This window comes from Schistocerca nitens, chromosome 3 (genome assembly GCF_023898315.1).
Source record: "Schistocerca nitens isolate TAMUIC-IGC-003100 chromosome 3, iqSchNite1.1, whole genome shotgun sequence".
Classification (NCBI taxonomy): domain Eukaryota; kingdom Metazoa; phylum Arthropoda; class Insecta; order Orthoptera; family Acrididae; genus Schistocerca; species Schistocerca nitens.
Window position 1 is genome coordinate 607613289 of NC_064616.1, and position 16708 is coordinate 607629996.

The window sequence follows — 16708 nt, forward strand, 5'->3', positions numbered from 1 at the left end:
CACTGCAATGGATAACCTTTAATGTCACTTCTTTTATGTTTTAACCAGTCCTGAGGGTACAAACGCACTCAGGGCACAGCATCATTAGAGCATTCCACCGGAGTGGACTGCAGATATTTGCAGCCTCAGGACTGATTAAAAACAGCAAAGAAGTTACCTTAACTGCCGTCCACTGCAGTGAAAAACTACATCACAGGGTTAGTAATGGCTCGTAATGCAATCCCGTGTGCAGCCAGTATTGCATCATTGTGCTGTTTCGTGCATATAAGGAGAAATTACTACAGGTAATCATCTCCACCCATATGTGACTCTGCTATTGATTAGATCCAGCAATCGTGTACTACAGATAAATCCACAGAGTTGTCACATACTGTCAGAAGTGGGAAATTGTGGAGGCTAATGTGTAGTGTTGTTACAAGAAAATAATAAATCGGTAGTAATAAAAGTGAAGGTCATTGTAAATCCTGAACCATCGTTAAATAATGACCATTTTGATTCTGCTCTGAAAATATAGCCAGCAACAGAAACAGTATTGAGAATGCAATGGAAATAGTTTCCACATCTGTTGCACAGACTTGCTTCTGCCCACTAGTCATTTCCAGTGGGTGTATTGCTCAATACTGCTCTCACTCTGTCTCACCACTCCTCAGCCAAGAGTTTTATGCTCATCTTCCATCATGGATGTTTACTATATTTAGCTGAAGTGTGCATAAGCTTTGATACACTCCGTATGACTTCATTTGTTGTGTAGAGTGACAGTTTTTTATATGATGAGGCGGTTTCCGTATTGGCATGCCACTCAATGCTCATATCATCTTATCTTCTGCCATTGCACTGATTTTTGTGGCCCTTAGGTCTTGGTCTGACAATGTGTACATCTCTTAAGACCTTGCCACCAAGGTGCACAATACTAACCGTATGCAGAGGCACCTATATTGATTGACATACTGTTGCCCATACTATCATCTGCCTTTTGATCCGTAGCTCATACAGATGAAGAAGTTGATGAGAATATTGCTAGAGCAGTGTATGCAAAAGGTGTACCACTGTTGAATCTAAATACTGACAAAATACCTTCCAGGAGATACAAGCTAATTATGACCCACGTACATGCCATGTGCTTGGAAGTGGTCCTCTATATTCATTGCTTTTATAAGGAGGCAGTGCTTGAAATATGCAGGGTGGAGGCAACATTTTACATAAACAATTTCCACATATTGTAGGCATAGATTGCATAACACACAGCATCAGGCTACATATAAAAGGCATTATGGTTCTAGAATTAGTTCATGAACTTACCTGTGTAGCCCAAAAGATAATTAAAGCTGTGAAGTAAAGCTATGCATTTATCCATTGCAGTACTGCAGGAAAGAGAAATACAGTAAATCATGTGTCACACTCAAACTGCCATCTTAAATATGCAGCCATATGTTTTGATTGCTTATTAAAGAACAGGGAAGCTATACTGCAATCAGTTGTTTGTCTCAATGTGCAATTCGGGAAGACCATGAACACTGCTGTGCTACAGGGTGAGACATAGCGTAAGCTGGAAGAGGCTTTGTGGTTACTGAAACCTACGCACAATGCTATAAAATAAGATAGTAGCAGACAGTACTGTTTTCTTGGAAGTATAAGAGGATTTTGCTGCCGTTGTAGCTAACATGGAGGCAGTGCTGAAGGAGAGTAAAATATTTTCTGGTAAAGACCAATCAATTGTAAAAGCTGCCATGAAATGTAGGAAAGAGTTTTATGTGCAAAACAATCCATCCAGTAGCAAACCTTCTGGATCCACGGTGTAAGGGATGAGCTCTTACTGCAAATGAGGAGAGTTGCCAAGGGACTATGTTGCAAATAATTCCTTTAGTTAGATTCCGGAATTGTTATGGCAAATCTGGTGGGATTTTGAGTTGGTGCTGCTTTCTTTTTGAAAGTTTGTCGAACTCCATTGAGCTTGTGGCGAGGACTGTGCACTGAACAACTATGGTACACTTTGACATCCAGGATTTTAAATATACCACAACCACCAGGTGTGACTGAATGCAACTGTCAGCTGCAGTTACATCTTCTAATGCAAGTGTAAAACTGTTGTGTGAAATAAAGGAAACAAACCATTTAAATAAAACTTTTGGATTCAAAATAGTTACTTTACACAATAACTGCTAATTCAGTGCCTGAAATATAGAATATAAACTCCAAAGACATTTTTTTCTTATTATGTTACACTTTCTTCAGTTCATCCAATTGTAACATTTAAACCCACTGTTAAATTGTATTAAACCAGTGTTTTGTTTTCAAAACATCTTACTGAACCGTTTTAAACCAGCTGGTTGGATACCAGTGCCTCACAGTCTCCATATTCTGTAAGGTTTTGTTTTGTGTTTGTCAATTTATGTACCAGAGACTGAACATTCTGGTTGCAGTTTTTCAGTAATATTATATCCTTAATTATATCAAAAGAGAAGTTCTCTCAAGAAAATGATAAAATTATGAGACAGAGTAATAGGCTAGTAGTTTGGTTACGGAAAAAATTCAGTACTTCTGATACACACAAATAAAAGTATATGCACTATCCTAGCTTTTGAGGCAGAGGGTTCGTTCCTCTGAGCATAGAGAGGGATGAATTGGGGAAGAATAAAAGAGACAATAAAGTCACTCAAACCTCAGGATGAGAGGAACCCTCCTGATGGTCATGTATGTACTTTTGTGTGTGTCAGTTGGCAGTACTGACATTTCTCCTGAATTTAGGAATGGACCAGCCATTCTATCTCACAATTTTATATTATAACCTTATATTCTTAGTTTTGCAACTATAGTAAAGCAATTTGTTTGGTACAGAGTGTGTGTCCAACATAGACTTCCACTATGAAGAAGAAGAAGAATCAGAATCAGCTTTCTGATAATAGGTTTCATCCATTAATTACTATAGTCAAGATGAAACTTCAGTAAAGCCAATTTTGGGAATTATCCTTCTGACCTTTAGCATCATGGTTTGCAATTCATGCATCAGATAAATGTGCTTGCTGTGGTGAACAAGGTGACTGGTCTCTGCTCAAGACCAGTTGTACTCCTAATTTCAGTTTACTCTCTATGCCCTTAAGATGCTACTTAATGCCTCAGATGATTTTTCTTATCATGGAAAGAGAAGACTCCTTTTGGAAAATTGTCACCATCTGAGGAAATTCGCAGGTAGATACAGCAGCCAAGGTTGCTTGCAGGTAACAATTACTTTCATTTTATGTGGTCACCCTTGCTTGTGTCTTATGTGTGCATTGGACACTGTTCTTTTACACACACATTAATATTGTGAATGTGGCAGTTCCACTAGTTGAGTGGTGCTAGTAATAATAATAATGTCGTCTGACGAGGGCCTCCTGTCGGGTAGGCCGTTCGCCTGGTGCAAGTCTTTCAACTTGACGCTACTTCGGCGATTTGCGCATCGATGGGGATGAAATGATGATGATTAGGACAACACAACACCCAGTCCCTGAGCGGGGAAAATCTCCGACCCAGCCGGGAATCTAACACGGGCCCTTAGGATTGACAGTCCGTCGCGCTGAGCACTCAGCTACCGGAGGCAGACAGTGGTGCTAGTGATGTATAATTTTTTATATTTTAAAAATGGGTATTGTATTCTGAGAAAAGGAACAGCTGTCAGTTTGTATTGGCAGTTGTACTTTATTTTAAATATGGTGAGATGTTTCAGTTACATGCCTTTCAAATTGTGTTTGGTTTCCAGGTACCAACATAATGTCTCAGATTTGTCAAATATTAGCTGGCTGATTCAAAGCAACATGAAATGTTTCTTTTGTGGATTCATTTTAATAAAACTTTTAATAAGACATCTCCCCAAGCAGCCATGAGACATGTTATTTAATCGAGGGGGGGGGGGGGGAAGAGAGAGAGAGAGAGAGAGAGAGAGAGAGAGAGAGAGAGAGAGAGAGTCTAATTACAAGCTAGGGTGGTATTAAAAAATATCCAGGATGCACATAATTTTCAAAATTCTATAGTAAGTGAACCACTGCTTAGGATGACATCACATTTGAACAGCATGTTATTGACACGGGGGGAAATGTCATGGAAGAAAAATTAACAAAAATTTGACCAGCACGTGTAGCTTTTTCTCAGTTTGTATCTGAGACACCCAATGTGGCTGTATCCGTGGATTGCCCAGTGCTGGTAAAGCTCTTTTAAAATAATGGTGACTGTTAACAGGATTCCAAACATGCAAGGTTATGAAGAAGGGCATTGGTCTGATGCCTGTGAAGGACCTGGAGAAAATGATTACAAAATGAGGAAAGACAGATTCTTTTGAATTGCAATGTGGCAGAGGAAGGAAAACCGTTGATCCAGCACTTGTCAAAGATGGGGCCACAGCATTGCAGGAGGAGTCGAGAGGTTGTGTGCAAACATGCAGTGCATGGGGAATTGCCTGAACATTGGCTGCGAGCATGATGCATCAAATCCTACATAACATCCTGCATTGCTTTTCATACAAAATCACCCATGTTCATAAGCTCATGAATTCGTACTGACCTGCCAGCAAGGCAAGCGCTCAGTCTGGAATTTCTTGCTCTCAGGAGCTGGGCTATGAATGGCTATGGAACATTTTGTGGACAGGCAAAGCCCATTTCCATCTCAAAAGGACATACAAATATGCAGAATTGCAGAATTTAGGCAATGGAAAATCCGCATGCACATCAACCTGTACCAGTTCATTCTGCAAAGGCAGCTGTATGGTGTGGGTTGATGGCACCGTTTGTCATAGGACTGTAATTTTTTTTTTCCTCCAGGGGAAGAGTACTGCGGGTTCTGTTACCTGTACTGTCACTGGTGAACACAGTGAGATTTCTTCTGTGCACCAACGTCGTTCCAGCCCTTCAGCAGTGCTGATGTGTGTTATCATTTTTGTGCAAGATGGTGCTCCTCACCACATTGCACAGTCAGTGAAGCATTTGCTGCAGAGGTATTTCGAAAATGTTAGAATTATCAGCTGTCACTTCCCTACAACCTGGCCATCTGGGGCACCTGATCTTAATCTGTGTGACTTCTGGCTGTGGCATTATCTAAAAGATGTTGTGTTCAGTGCTCCAGTTACAAGCGTAGCTGAATTGAAGGCGTGCATTGTACAGCACGCTCTGAATGTGATCCCTGAGACACTCTGATCTGTTGTGAAAAATGCTGTTTCTCGATTTCAACTTGTGACAGGAAACAGTGAGCAGCAAAGTGAACATGTCTTGCTCCATTCTCATGACAATTAGAAACTGATGTCATTTTGCTTTTTATGCAGTTTTTGTCTCAAGCCAATTAAAAACTGGTGTCATTTTGCCTTTTACACATTTATTTGCCCTAGGGCAATTAAAAACCTATTTATCCTACCCAACGTGGTATGGTCTTGAAATTGTGGATGGGCTTACCTAACTAACAGTGCCACAACTGTTGGCTGTCAAACTTGTACAGTCATGCACATTGAACAGTATGTGTGGCTTAATGTGCTACTTGAAACCATAGTCATCGCATTGTGATTCATCTGTCATTTGTAGTTGATCCCATTTACATTTAGATGCTTACAATGTCTGTTAATTTTTTTTTTGTTCCATTAAGTTTCCAACTGTCAATAATATGCTGTTCAAATTTGACATCTTTCTGAGCATTGGTTCTCTCTCTATACTGTTTTGAAATTGGAACTTTAATTATGGGCATCACATACTTGTCTTTTTGAGTCAATAAAGCTGTATAGTTTCCAACTTTTAACATTAGTGGTCATGTGTTGTATGTGTTTTTTTCCCCTGACTGTTGCCATGGATTATTACTTTTGTGTGTGGTATCTGTTGTATTGACTTCCAAAATCATCTGTTTACATTTGATATTTCAACTCACTGTTCAATAAATGAATTCAATCTTTGTTTCAGGGATGCTTCATTCGGGATAGCAGTGTATAATATCAGCCTTATTGAGTGCTTGTGGGCAGTGTACAAAGCTTTTAGCATGGGATTTTTCAATTTCGAAGATTTTAATGTGGATGAATATGAGTACTATGAGGTTAGTAGCACACATCTGAAATATTTATTTGTAACTGAATATGGGAATTGCTTAATTTGTGTGTGTTTTTTCATTACATGTTGTGTGCCTGTTTGTATATTTACAAGCCAGTATTTAGTTATTAACTTCAACTGATGGTGATATAGGGCAAGTTAACAGTCTCTACCATAAGAGATGAACTGCACATAAATGACTATTGACTTCAGGTTTCTACTGGTGCATTATCAGCATGTGAACTGGACAGATTGAGCCCAAGCTGCAAGAGTCAGAAGAACTTTGGTGTGGGCTGAGACAGCTTTGAGTATAGCTTTGCCAATGCTTATCACTCTTTGCACTTCTCCTAAAACTATTGTGGCTGTGACAGGCTAGTTTACCGTAGCTGGGATGTGAATGCTCTTCTGGCATGTGTAACATCCCTGGAAGTTTGTATTTTGGCCTGGGTGTGATGATATTGGTTGCAGTGGATTGCGAATAAATCAGCCAGTGGCTTCAGGCCATGGAGCATGCTCATTTACCTCCATGCCTGCATCTTACTACACAAGTTTGTTTAACAAAGCAATAAAATAGGCCTTACAAACAAAATGTTCAATTTAGAAACAGTAAGTACCAGAACTTTAGGATTAAATTTTGGTGAAAAGTTGAGTGTAAATACTTCTGGATCAAAGGAGACCGACCACCCACTGAAATGCAGAAACATTGAGTTGTCGATAGGCACACATGTAAGAAAGAAAACTTGCTAGCTTTCAGAGTTAGCCTTTGATGAGCTATAGTAAAACTAACTATCTCTCTCTCTTTCTCGCACGCACGCCTGTGCCTACGGTTCCGGTTGGATTAACAGTGCCAATGCTGTATTTCGGCAGGGGGACTTGTTGTGGTGGGGGTAGTGTCGGGTGGGATGGATGGGTAGCACGAGAGGGAGGCGGGGAGGGAGACTGGGGTTGGGTGACTAGGAGCTCAGAGGTAGGCGTAAGTTTCTTGGCTGGAAATGCGGGATGGAGTGGTGACAGCTATATGGGCTAGGTATGTGATGCATGATTGTTGGTGCCAGTTGGGACTGGTGCACGCTGAAGGTGATGTGGGGCTGTGATTTGGGAGGGGGTGACAAGACGGAGGAAGGGGAACTGTGGGTTTGAGGGTGTGGGACAGTGGGTTAGTAAGGCTAACTCCCGTCTGCTTGGTTTGGAGAAGATGGTGATGGAGGGAAGGACCCAGATGGCTCGGATTGTGAAGCAGCCATTGAAATTGAGCATGTGGTGTTCATCTGCATGTTGAGCCACCAGGTGGTCAACTTTATTCCTGGCAACAGTTTGACAGTGGTCTTTCATTTTTGGTAGTCCAAAAGATGTAAAAACCTGCAGCAGAATTGGTATAGGATGTGGCTGCTTTCGCAGGGAGCCTGGCCTCTGATGGGGTAGGTTAAGCCTTTGATAGGACTAGAGTAGGAGGTGCTGCAGGGGTGGATTGGGAAGATCTCACCCATGATCTGCCACAGGACATGGTCCCTGTGGCAAGGGATTGAGAGTCGGAGTAGCAGAAGGATGAAATCGGTTTTTTTGTAGGTTGGTTGGGTGATGGAACACCCGTTGAGCAGGTGGGGAAGATCTTGGATAAGATGTATCTCATTTCAGGGCAGGATGAGAGATATTCAAAGCCCGGGCAAACAGTATGTTTCAGTTGTTCCAATCCAGGGTGATATTGGGTGACGAGAGGGGTGCTGCTGTGTAGCTGATTCTTGAGGATGTTGGGAGAATTGGGGGTGTGAGGATATAGCACAGGGGTTCTGTTTGTGAATTAGGTTTAGGGGGTATAACTTGTCTGTGAAGACCTTCGTGAGGCATTCAACATACTGTGCAGTGGAGTGCTTGTTAATGCAGATATGTCATCCAAGGGTGGCTAGACTGAATGGGAGGGATTTTCTGGTGTGGAAACGATAGCAGCTGTCGAAATGCTGGTACTGTTGATGGGAGTTATCCACACAACACATCCTCTGCTCCTGTAGTCATCTTGGTCTGAATCTCAGGTAACCCACTGTCCTCACTCTCTCGTACATTACATGCTTGTCACATATAACTGCCACTCCCCACCCGCTCCAGTATTCCGCTGGGAAACTGACTATCTTCTTTTGAGCCATTAGCAGCCCCTCTTCCTGATTCCCTCTCCCACTGTGTGTGTGTGTGTGTGTGTGTGTGTGTGTGTGTGTGTGTGTGTGTGTGTGTGTTACTTTAGCTCTTCAAAGGATTAATCTGCAATCTAGCAAGCTTTCTTTCTTTTGTGTACCTATGAACAACTCAATGCTTCAGCTTTTCAGTGAGTGGTCTCATTTAATCCAAGAGTGAGAACTTTAGGATTTGAGGGTAGATTGGTGGAGTTGGAAGAGGAATTAAATAATTAAAAACTGAATCACAGTATTGATATTCCAAAATAATGTTTATTTTGCAGTTCACATTGAACAAGATTTCAGCTGTTCAAGCTATTCTCAGACAATTTAACACCAAACAGGTACTCCACACAACATCAATGCCAGTTTCTAGCTCTCTTATTACTACATATCTATATGGAAAACACCAGCATAATGAAATGCATAAAGAAGCTACGAACAAAGTAACTTGATATTACAGTATGCTCAAAGATTAAAACCATAAGATTGCGCAGGCCAAAACAGTACACAATGAGTACTGGCACACATTGTTACATGGACAAAGTACTGGTGAATGTGATGAACAATCAAAAGGGAAGGGGGGGGGGGGGAGCAAAGGGGAGAAAAGAGTCAACAGAATGTGTGTGGGGAAGAGCTACACTATTTACCACAAGCATTTTATTTTATGATGAGAAAAATGTTAATTGACTGCTGCTACTGTTTTAGCAAGGTTGAACAATGGAACTTTTTTGATCATTAAGGATTAAGTCAGAGTTCTGTGATTGTTGTTTATTGATAGACAGAATTTCAAGTAGTTTGCTGCGTGAAATATGTCAAGTGAAATTTAGTGGGTTTATCAGAAGTGCAGCAACAAATTCTGACCAAATGGAATTAATCAGATCATATGTTTTACTACATAGGAAAAGAATAGGGAGGAAATTCAGGAGTTTATTGTAAACAAGATAATTAAATAAAATATTACGGAAACTGAAGAAATATCAGTCAAAATAGTAAGATTTATTTTAAAAAGAAAGATATTCCAGGATAAACTTTTAAGCCTACGCTCCAATGTGGTCACATTCCCATGAGGATGTAAGAGACTTACACGACAGTTTACAGAAGCTGATAAGTGACAACAAATCCAACTATAGGATAATGTGAGTGTGTCTTTATGTAAGACAAAACTAAAGAACAATTCTTCAGCGTGGAATTTTGGATATGATACCAAAAAAGACGTAGGTCATATGTTAGTAGAATTTTTAATTTCAAAGGTCACAGAGTACTCATATGCAGAGTAAAATTAGGTACAAAAACAGAAGGAAACACTCATGAAGTATGAAATTGTAAACATAGAGTATGAGAATTTGTTTAAGAATAGGTGAGTGTGCTAGATGAAACTAAGTAACAAATTCAGCATCGTGGAATATGACGATTACACAGACATAGAAAAGGCAGTTATTTCACAAAGTACTTGCACAAACAACAAAAGGTGTTGCAGGTATGAAAAAAGCAAACGGCAATAAAATCTCATGTACGAGGGGTGTTGTAAAGTAATGCCACCAAATTTTAAATGTGAAAATTCATAAAGCTCTTCTATGTTATTAACATTCTACATCTGTACACATGAGTGTACATATTTGTGGCCCTCTGCTGCCAGAGGGCTCTGAATTTTAGTGTATATCATGGTGGTGTATGATGTAAGTGTGTCAGTGCATAAGAAACAGTGTGCTATAATTGAGTTTTGAATTCCTCACATGGAGCACCCTCTCCTTCAGCGTAGCAGTGCCAGACCACACATGAGAGCTGCAACATATGCAACAATTCAGTACCTTGGGTTCATCTTCTGTAAGTCCTGACTTGGCCCCATCTGATTTTAATTTGCTTACATGCTGCAGGTCTATCCTCTTGCTATTTTTTTACCCTCCCTTGGGGAACTAGTCTGGGATGTTTTTGGGAATGTGTTATACATTTTCAGTAGCGTGACATTAGAAAACTCTCTCCACTGTTTTTCCGTTCCTTTTCTTCTTTCTTCGTTCCCCTTGTCCTATCCTTCCTCTGCTTTGGCGTTTGAGGTTCCTCGTGTTCTTCTTCCTCCCTGTGTGCTCGCAAACCCTGGCTCACACATCTGATTTGTAACAGGTGACTGGGTAACGCGTGATTCCCAGCTCTGGGTCGAAAAGTAGGGTTCGCACATACCTCCTGGTACAGGCCAGGGCCAGGGAAGGGTAATTGCCTGAGCTGTTACCCAAATTGCCAATTGGTCTCTCTGTCACATGTTCGGGAGGTGTGACCTGAGGTGCAGACAATCACCTAAGTCAGGAGAGCCCCCCACTGGGGGTGGGGGCAGCAGGTAGAAGGAGCGTGTTGTCTGAGACACTGGCAATTGTGGGCTATTTTCTCACAATCACACAATCATCATCTTCACAGTCTGCGTCTGTGTCTACTAAATGTAAACAGAATGAGGCTAATGATTCAAAGCTGCACCATGGTTCCTCATGGTTTCACGTACTGAAGACTATCAGTCCTTGGCTACAGTAAATCCGTTTATTATTCAGAAAGGTGTTGATGCAGTTGCCAGTCCTGTGAATTCCTGCTCTTGTTTATGAATGACAATTTGCTTTTGGAGACTACTTTTGATTCTCAAGTGCAACAACTACTTGCAGCTTCACTCCTCCATGGCTACCCTGTTGTTGAGGCCCATCAAATACTGAATTCTTTGTGTGGTTTTATTTACACTAGGCTGCTCCATGGTCTGACCGAGGCAGAAATCCAAACTTACCTCTCTTATCAGGGCATCATTGCAGTCCATCGGGTGATGAAAAATGTAGATGCATACTTAGTGCCCACACATGCCCTTTTTCTTATGTTTTGATAGAGTAGTGCTTCTATCAAAGATCAAAGTAGACTATAAAGTTATCACAGTTCGACTGCACATTCTGAACCAGTGTCATCTTTACAACCACACTCGAATGTGTAACCTTTGGTAGGGATGCTCGCAAGGGCGATTGTCCGCCTCCTTCACCCCGCTGTATCAATTGCAGTGGTGACCTTGCAGTCTCCTCCCAAGATTGCTCTGTGTATCTCGATAAGCAGGCCGTCCAGGAGATCTGGGTGAAGAAAAAAGTGCCTTACCATGTAGCTCACAACTTGTTGGGTAGTCGGAAACTCTGTGTTTTACCATCCGGCACTTAACAGTGCTGGTTTTGCTACATCTAGTGCTGGAAAGAACTGGCCACGCAGACATGCAACCTGAAATTCAGCACTACGGCTGTAAAATCACCCACTGTCACAGTAGCATCCTTGTCTCCGTCTCCTCCTCCTCCTCCTCCAGCTCTGCAACAAGGCACCAGACTTTCACCTCATGGGGCGAAGTCACCTGTTACATAAACGGCAGGCCGAAAAGGACAGAAGGAATACTCCCGCAAAGACTTTTTACGATCCTCCAGCCAACAAATATTGAATCGTCATATGCCAACTGCAAAGGCTCCAAGAAATCAAATAAAGGCAAACAGTCTTCTCCTTTGCTGACTTGGAGCTCCTCTTTAATGGTGTCACCATGTGATAGCTTCCTTGGCTGACCCCTGTGTCAGTGGTGCACTCCACCAACTGTTTTTCGGCAAGTGATGTCACTTTGTCACTACCACTGGTCTTCCCTTCGTGGGAGCAAGTTCCAGGGAATTGAACCTCTCCCAGCGGCTTGGCTGACCTCCTCTCGGCATCCCGCTGCAAGGAGCTCACTTTAGCTAGGTCGTGTATTGGGCACTGTCTTTTTGGCCATTGCCATCTATCAAATGGTAATTCCCCACCACTTTATGCTCATTGTCCCCAACCTTTGACAGTTTGCCATTTCCTGACGGTTTGCCATTTCCTGATGGAATGACATTTTTTTAGCCACTTACGTTGTCATTTATGTTTGCTATCTGGGTTATCAGCTGTTTTAGCAAACAATGTGTCGTCTGTTGACCCCATTTTACTTTTTATCTGCCATAACAGTGTGACAAAGGACATTTAATCTTTAGTTCAGGACCTCCATTGTCTCTGTGGCATACTTTATGGACATTTCTCCAAGTCCCTGTTTTTAGCTGTTGTTCCTTCCACTGATTAAGCGTAACGTGTAGTCACATTTAACCCCTTTTTCATCTTCGTGTTGTGTGATTCTGACATGGGTGCGTATGATCTTAGTTGTGTTTGCACCCTAAAATAAAATGAACAAACCATCTTGACTGACACGATTTGTCTTATTACTTTTATTCTGATATAGTTTGGAGTCAGGGTTTCATAGAGACACATTTTGTTAAATTCTATTGCGAGGATGGTAGAACATAAAACACCAGATGCCATTAAGTATCTTGACTTAAAAATCTCCAATAATAATCAAAAGCAGAAATTTCAGCTTAATAACTAACCATCCCACTGTGAGGGAAAAAAACGCTCTTGAACATATCATGTTAGTTGCAAATCTGTATCTACCATAAGCCAATAATTCCAGAAAATGTTAACATGCGAATAGAAACAAGCCAGCAACTGACTTTAGAATTTTTAATTTAATATAATGTAACTGAAAGTCTCTGTAACTATTGTAACGTTATCTTTCAGCATTCCTGTTTAACATTGCTTTAGATCAAAGTAGTTGCCCACACATCAATTGCGTTATACGCACACAAAACTGAGTAATTGACTGTGAGTGAAGTATGCCATATCTTTGAGTGAAGATCTTTCGCTGAGGAGTCGGTCACCTTTCTCACCTTTGACTGCATTCCTCGTCTTCGGCCATGTTTCGCACCTTCATCCACATTCTGCACCTTTGACCACCTTTTTAAACATTTTGGTCACCTTTTTAAACATTTTGGTCACCTTTTTAAACATTTTGGTCACCTTTTTAAACATTTTGGTCACCTTTTTAAACATTTTGGTCACCTTTTTTAAACATTTTGGTCCCCTTTTTTTAAACATTTTGGTCCCCTTTTTTTAAACATTTTGGTCCCCTTTTTTTAAACATTTTGGTCCCCTTTTTTAAAACATTTTGGTCCCCTTTTTTAAAACATTTTGGTCCCCTTTTTTAAAACATTTTGGTCCCCTTTTTTTAAACATTTTGGTCACCTTTTTTTAAACATTTTGGTCACCTTTTTTTAAACATTTTGGTCACCTTTTTTTAAACATTTTGGTCACCTTTTTTTAAACATTTTGACCACCTTTTTTTAAACATTTTGGCCACCTTTTATTAAACATTTTGGCCACCTTTTTTTTAAACATTTTGGCCACCTTTTTTTAAACATTTTGGTCACCTTTTTTTTAAACATTTTGGTCACCTTGTTTTTAAACATTTTGGTCACCTTGTTTTTAAACATTTTGGTCACCTTTTTTTAAACATTTTGGTCACCTTTTTTTTAAACATTTTGGTCACCTTGTTTTTAAACATTTTGGTCACCTTGTTTTTAAACATTTTGGTCACCTTGTTTTTAAACATTTTGGTCACCTTGTTTTTAAACATTTTGGTCACCTTGTTTTTAAACATTTTGGTCACCTTGTTTTTAAACATTTTGGTCACCTTGTTTTTAAACATTTTGGTCACCTTTTTTTTAAACATTTTGGTCACCTTTTTTTTAAAACATTTTGGCCACCTTTTTTTAAACATTTTGGCCACCTTTTTTTTAAACATTTTGGCCACCTTTTTTTTAAACATTTTGGTCACCTTTTTTTTAAACATTTTGGTCACCTTTTTTTTAAACATTTTGGTCACCTTTTTTTTAAACATTTTGGTCACCTTTTTTTTAAACATTTTGGTCACCTTTTTTTAAACATTTTGGTCACCTTTTTTTAAACATTTTGGTCGGTCACCTTTTTTTAAACATTTTGGTCACCTTTTTTTAACATTTTGGTCACTTTTTAACATTTTTGTCACCTTTTTTTTTAACATTTTTCTCACCTTTTTTAACATTTTTGTCACCTTTTTTAACATTTTTGTCACCTTTTTTAACATTTTTGTCACCTTTTTTAACATTTTTGTCACCTTTTTTAACATTTTTGTCACCTTTTAGGAAGAAAATAAGTTATTTTCTTTTGTTTCCAAGTTTCTATATTCTTGTTCATTCATTTAACTATTTGGAATATTCCAGTGATGAAATTAATAAAATATAACCTGAGGGGCTTCTGAAAATTACGAAAGATTATTTCTTTTTGATTTTTTGAGTGGTTTTTATGTTTCACGGGACTGTTAGTAGTGTCAAATATTCCTCTATTAAAACTGCTTCTATTTTGCTCCAGTACCTAATTTTGCTGTATAGTAACAAAATTGTTGCAGCTGTGATACTGTGTTCAATTTTGAAAATAAACTTTTCGAGAGGGGAAAATGCAAATTCCATAGTGACTATCTTGAAAAGACCGTTCGAAAAGTAAAATCTCTGCATAGGGAAAAAGTTGGTGAAAGTGAACTGTTTTACATGGGGGTTCTTGCTCTGTTAATTTTAAGACAAAAGGTTTTTAGACAGTTTTAACCACTCACTTTCAACAAAGCGTAAGGGCAAATTTGAAACTAAATGTGGAGCACATAATTTACATTTAGAACTTTAAGATCAGACACTATCTTCGAGTTTGGTACGTGCATCAACAATACAGATGTTATGTTTGTTGTTTTTTTGGGGAAGGAGACCAGACAGCGAGGTCATCGGTCTCATCGGATTAGGGAAGGACGGGGAAGGAAGTCGGCCGTGCCCTTTGAAAGGAACCATCCCGGTATTTGCCTGGAGCGATTTAGGGAAATCACGGAAAACCTAAATCAGGATGGCCGGACGCGGGATTGAACCGTCGTCCTCCCGAATGCGAGTCCAGTGTCTAACCACTGCGCCACCTCGTTCGGTACAGATGTTATGTACCAAGGATAGTTCCATTACTGCTGATTTGATTTAGACAGTGAAATCAGTGATTTCCAATTACTCTGTGGATTTGTCAAACAATATTTGTAACGTTTTTTAGATGATGTTCCCTGGTAGTGTTTCCAAACATTTTTCACTTTTGGCTAATAAAATGTGATACCTAGTAACTGATGGACGGGCACCACATTTCCAAGGACATAAGTTAAAAGAAGCATGTTCATCATATTACACATTGAGTTTTGATGAAACTACCAATCTTGAACATAAATAAGATTGACAAACAACCATTATATTTTGGTCAGACAGTAAGTTTTGCATAACAAAGCGTCACCTAAGAACTTTCTTTACTGCCAAATCAGATGGGGACACATTCAATCAGAAATTACGTGAAGCACTATCTGAAGCCAACTTGTCTTTTGCTGGGATCAGACAGACCTATCCCCCGTAAAAGAGTGTTTGGTGTTTTGTATAGTTATGTCCAGGAGACCTGAGGCAGACAACTTACAAACACTGAAACTTGTAACAATCATACAATTTGTGGTGTCACCGCCAGACACCACACTTCCTAGGTGGTAGCCTTTAAATCGGCCGCGGTCCATTAGTATATGTCGGACCCGCGTGTCGCCACTGTCAGTAATTGCAGACCGAGCGCCACCACACGGCAGGTATAGAGAGACGTCCTGGCACTCGCCCCAGTTGTACAGCCGACTTTGCTAGCGAAGCTACACTGACCAATACACTCTCATTTGCCGAGACGATAGTTAGCATAGCCTTCAGCTAAGTCATTGGCTACGACCTAGCAAGGCGCCATTACCAGTGTATAGTGAAATGGAGATTATATCTGTACAAGAGCGATGTACAACGATTATGGATTAAAGTTAAGTATTCCAGAAGCTATGTACTATTTTTGGCTACTATAATTCCCGTCATTGTTCCAGACCTCAGACCGGTCTGCGTGTATTTAAACGCGTGCATTTCGGCCTCCTCTAACAACACAGTGTTGGCTCTTCTGCCAACACTACACAATTTATAATGGCTAGAGATTTAGAACTACTGCAGTCCGCTGTAGGCTATGATAAGTAAGCATATACTACGATAGTGTTCCTAGTAGCCTTGGTCAGTTTAGATTGTAATGGCGTTACATGCACATTAGATACATTGCATACTTATCAGACATTATCTCATTTCAACCCATTTGTTTGTGCTTGCGACCAGGGTCTTGTTAGACTTCCCTAGAAACCAGAAGTGGTGAACTGCATAGAAACTGAGTGAGGTTCTATAAAGGGCCACATAACCTACGGAATATTTTTATTCTAGGTAGTTATCCTCCTGTCTGTTATTTTAAAAGTAAACAGAATTTGTAGCAAAATTGAAACTGTCAATGTTTAGTTCAGGTTTTATTAGAAAATTGTTGATTCGTAACCTGAAACAAAGGAATTTTTTTTTTAAGTACAAAGTCATAATATAGCGTTAGAAAATGCAGTTTCCTCAAAACCCATGAGTAAAACACCACTTCACTGCTTTGTTGAGTTTATATAAAACATGTAGAAGTTATTGCTGAACAACTTATGCATTTATCAATTATAACAGGAAACTCTCATTCTGTTGAGTACAAAATAACAACAGTAATTATGCTTGCATGAAAAGCAATTGTTTTGGT

The 16708-nt window shown here is 39.9% G+C and overlaps 1 protein-coding gene across 1 annotated transcript in view; it reads left to right on the plus strand.

Annotated features, from left to right (window-relative positions):
* LOC126248543 (dual specificity protein phosphatase CDC14C-like) overlaps positions 1-16708 on the plus strand; it is a 206727-nt gene that overhangs the window by 96023 nt on the left and 93996 nt on the right. The window contains exon 6 of the mRNA XM_049949604.1: positions 5910-6039. Within this exon, the coding sequence (XP_049805561.1) occupies positions 5910-6039 (130 nt within the window). The remainder of the gene's footprint in view (positions 1-5909; positions 6040-16708) is intronic.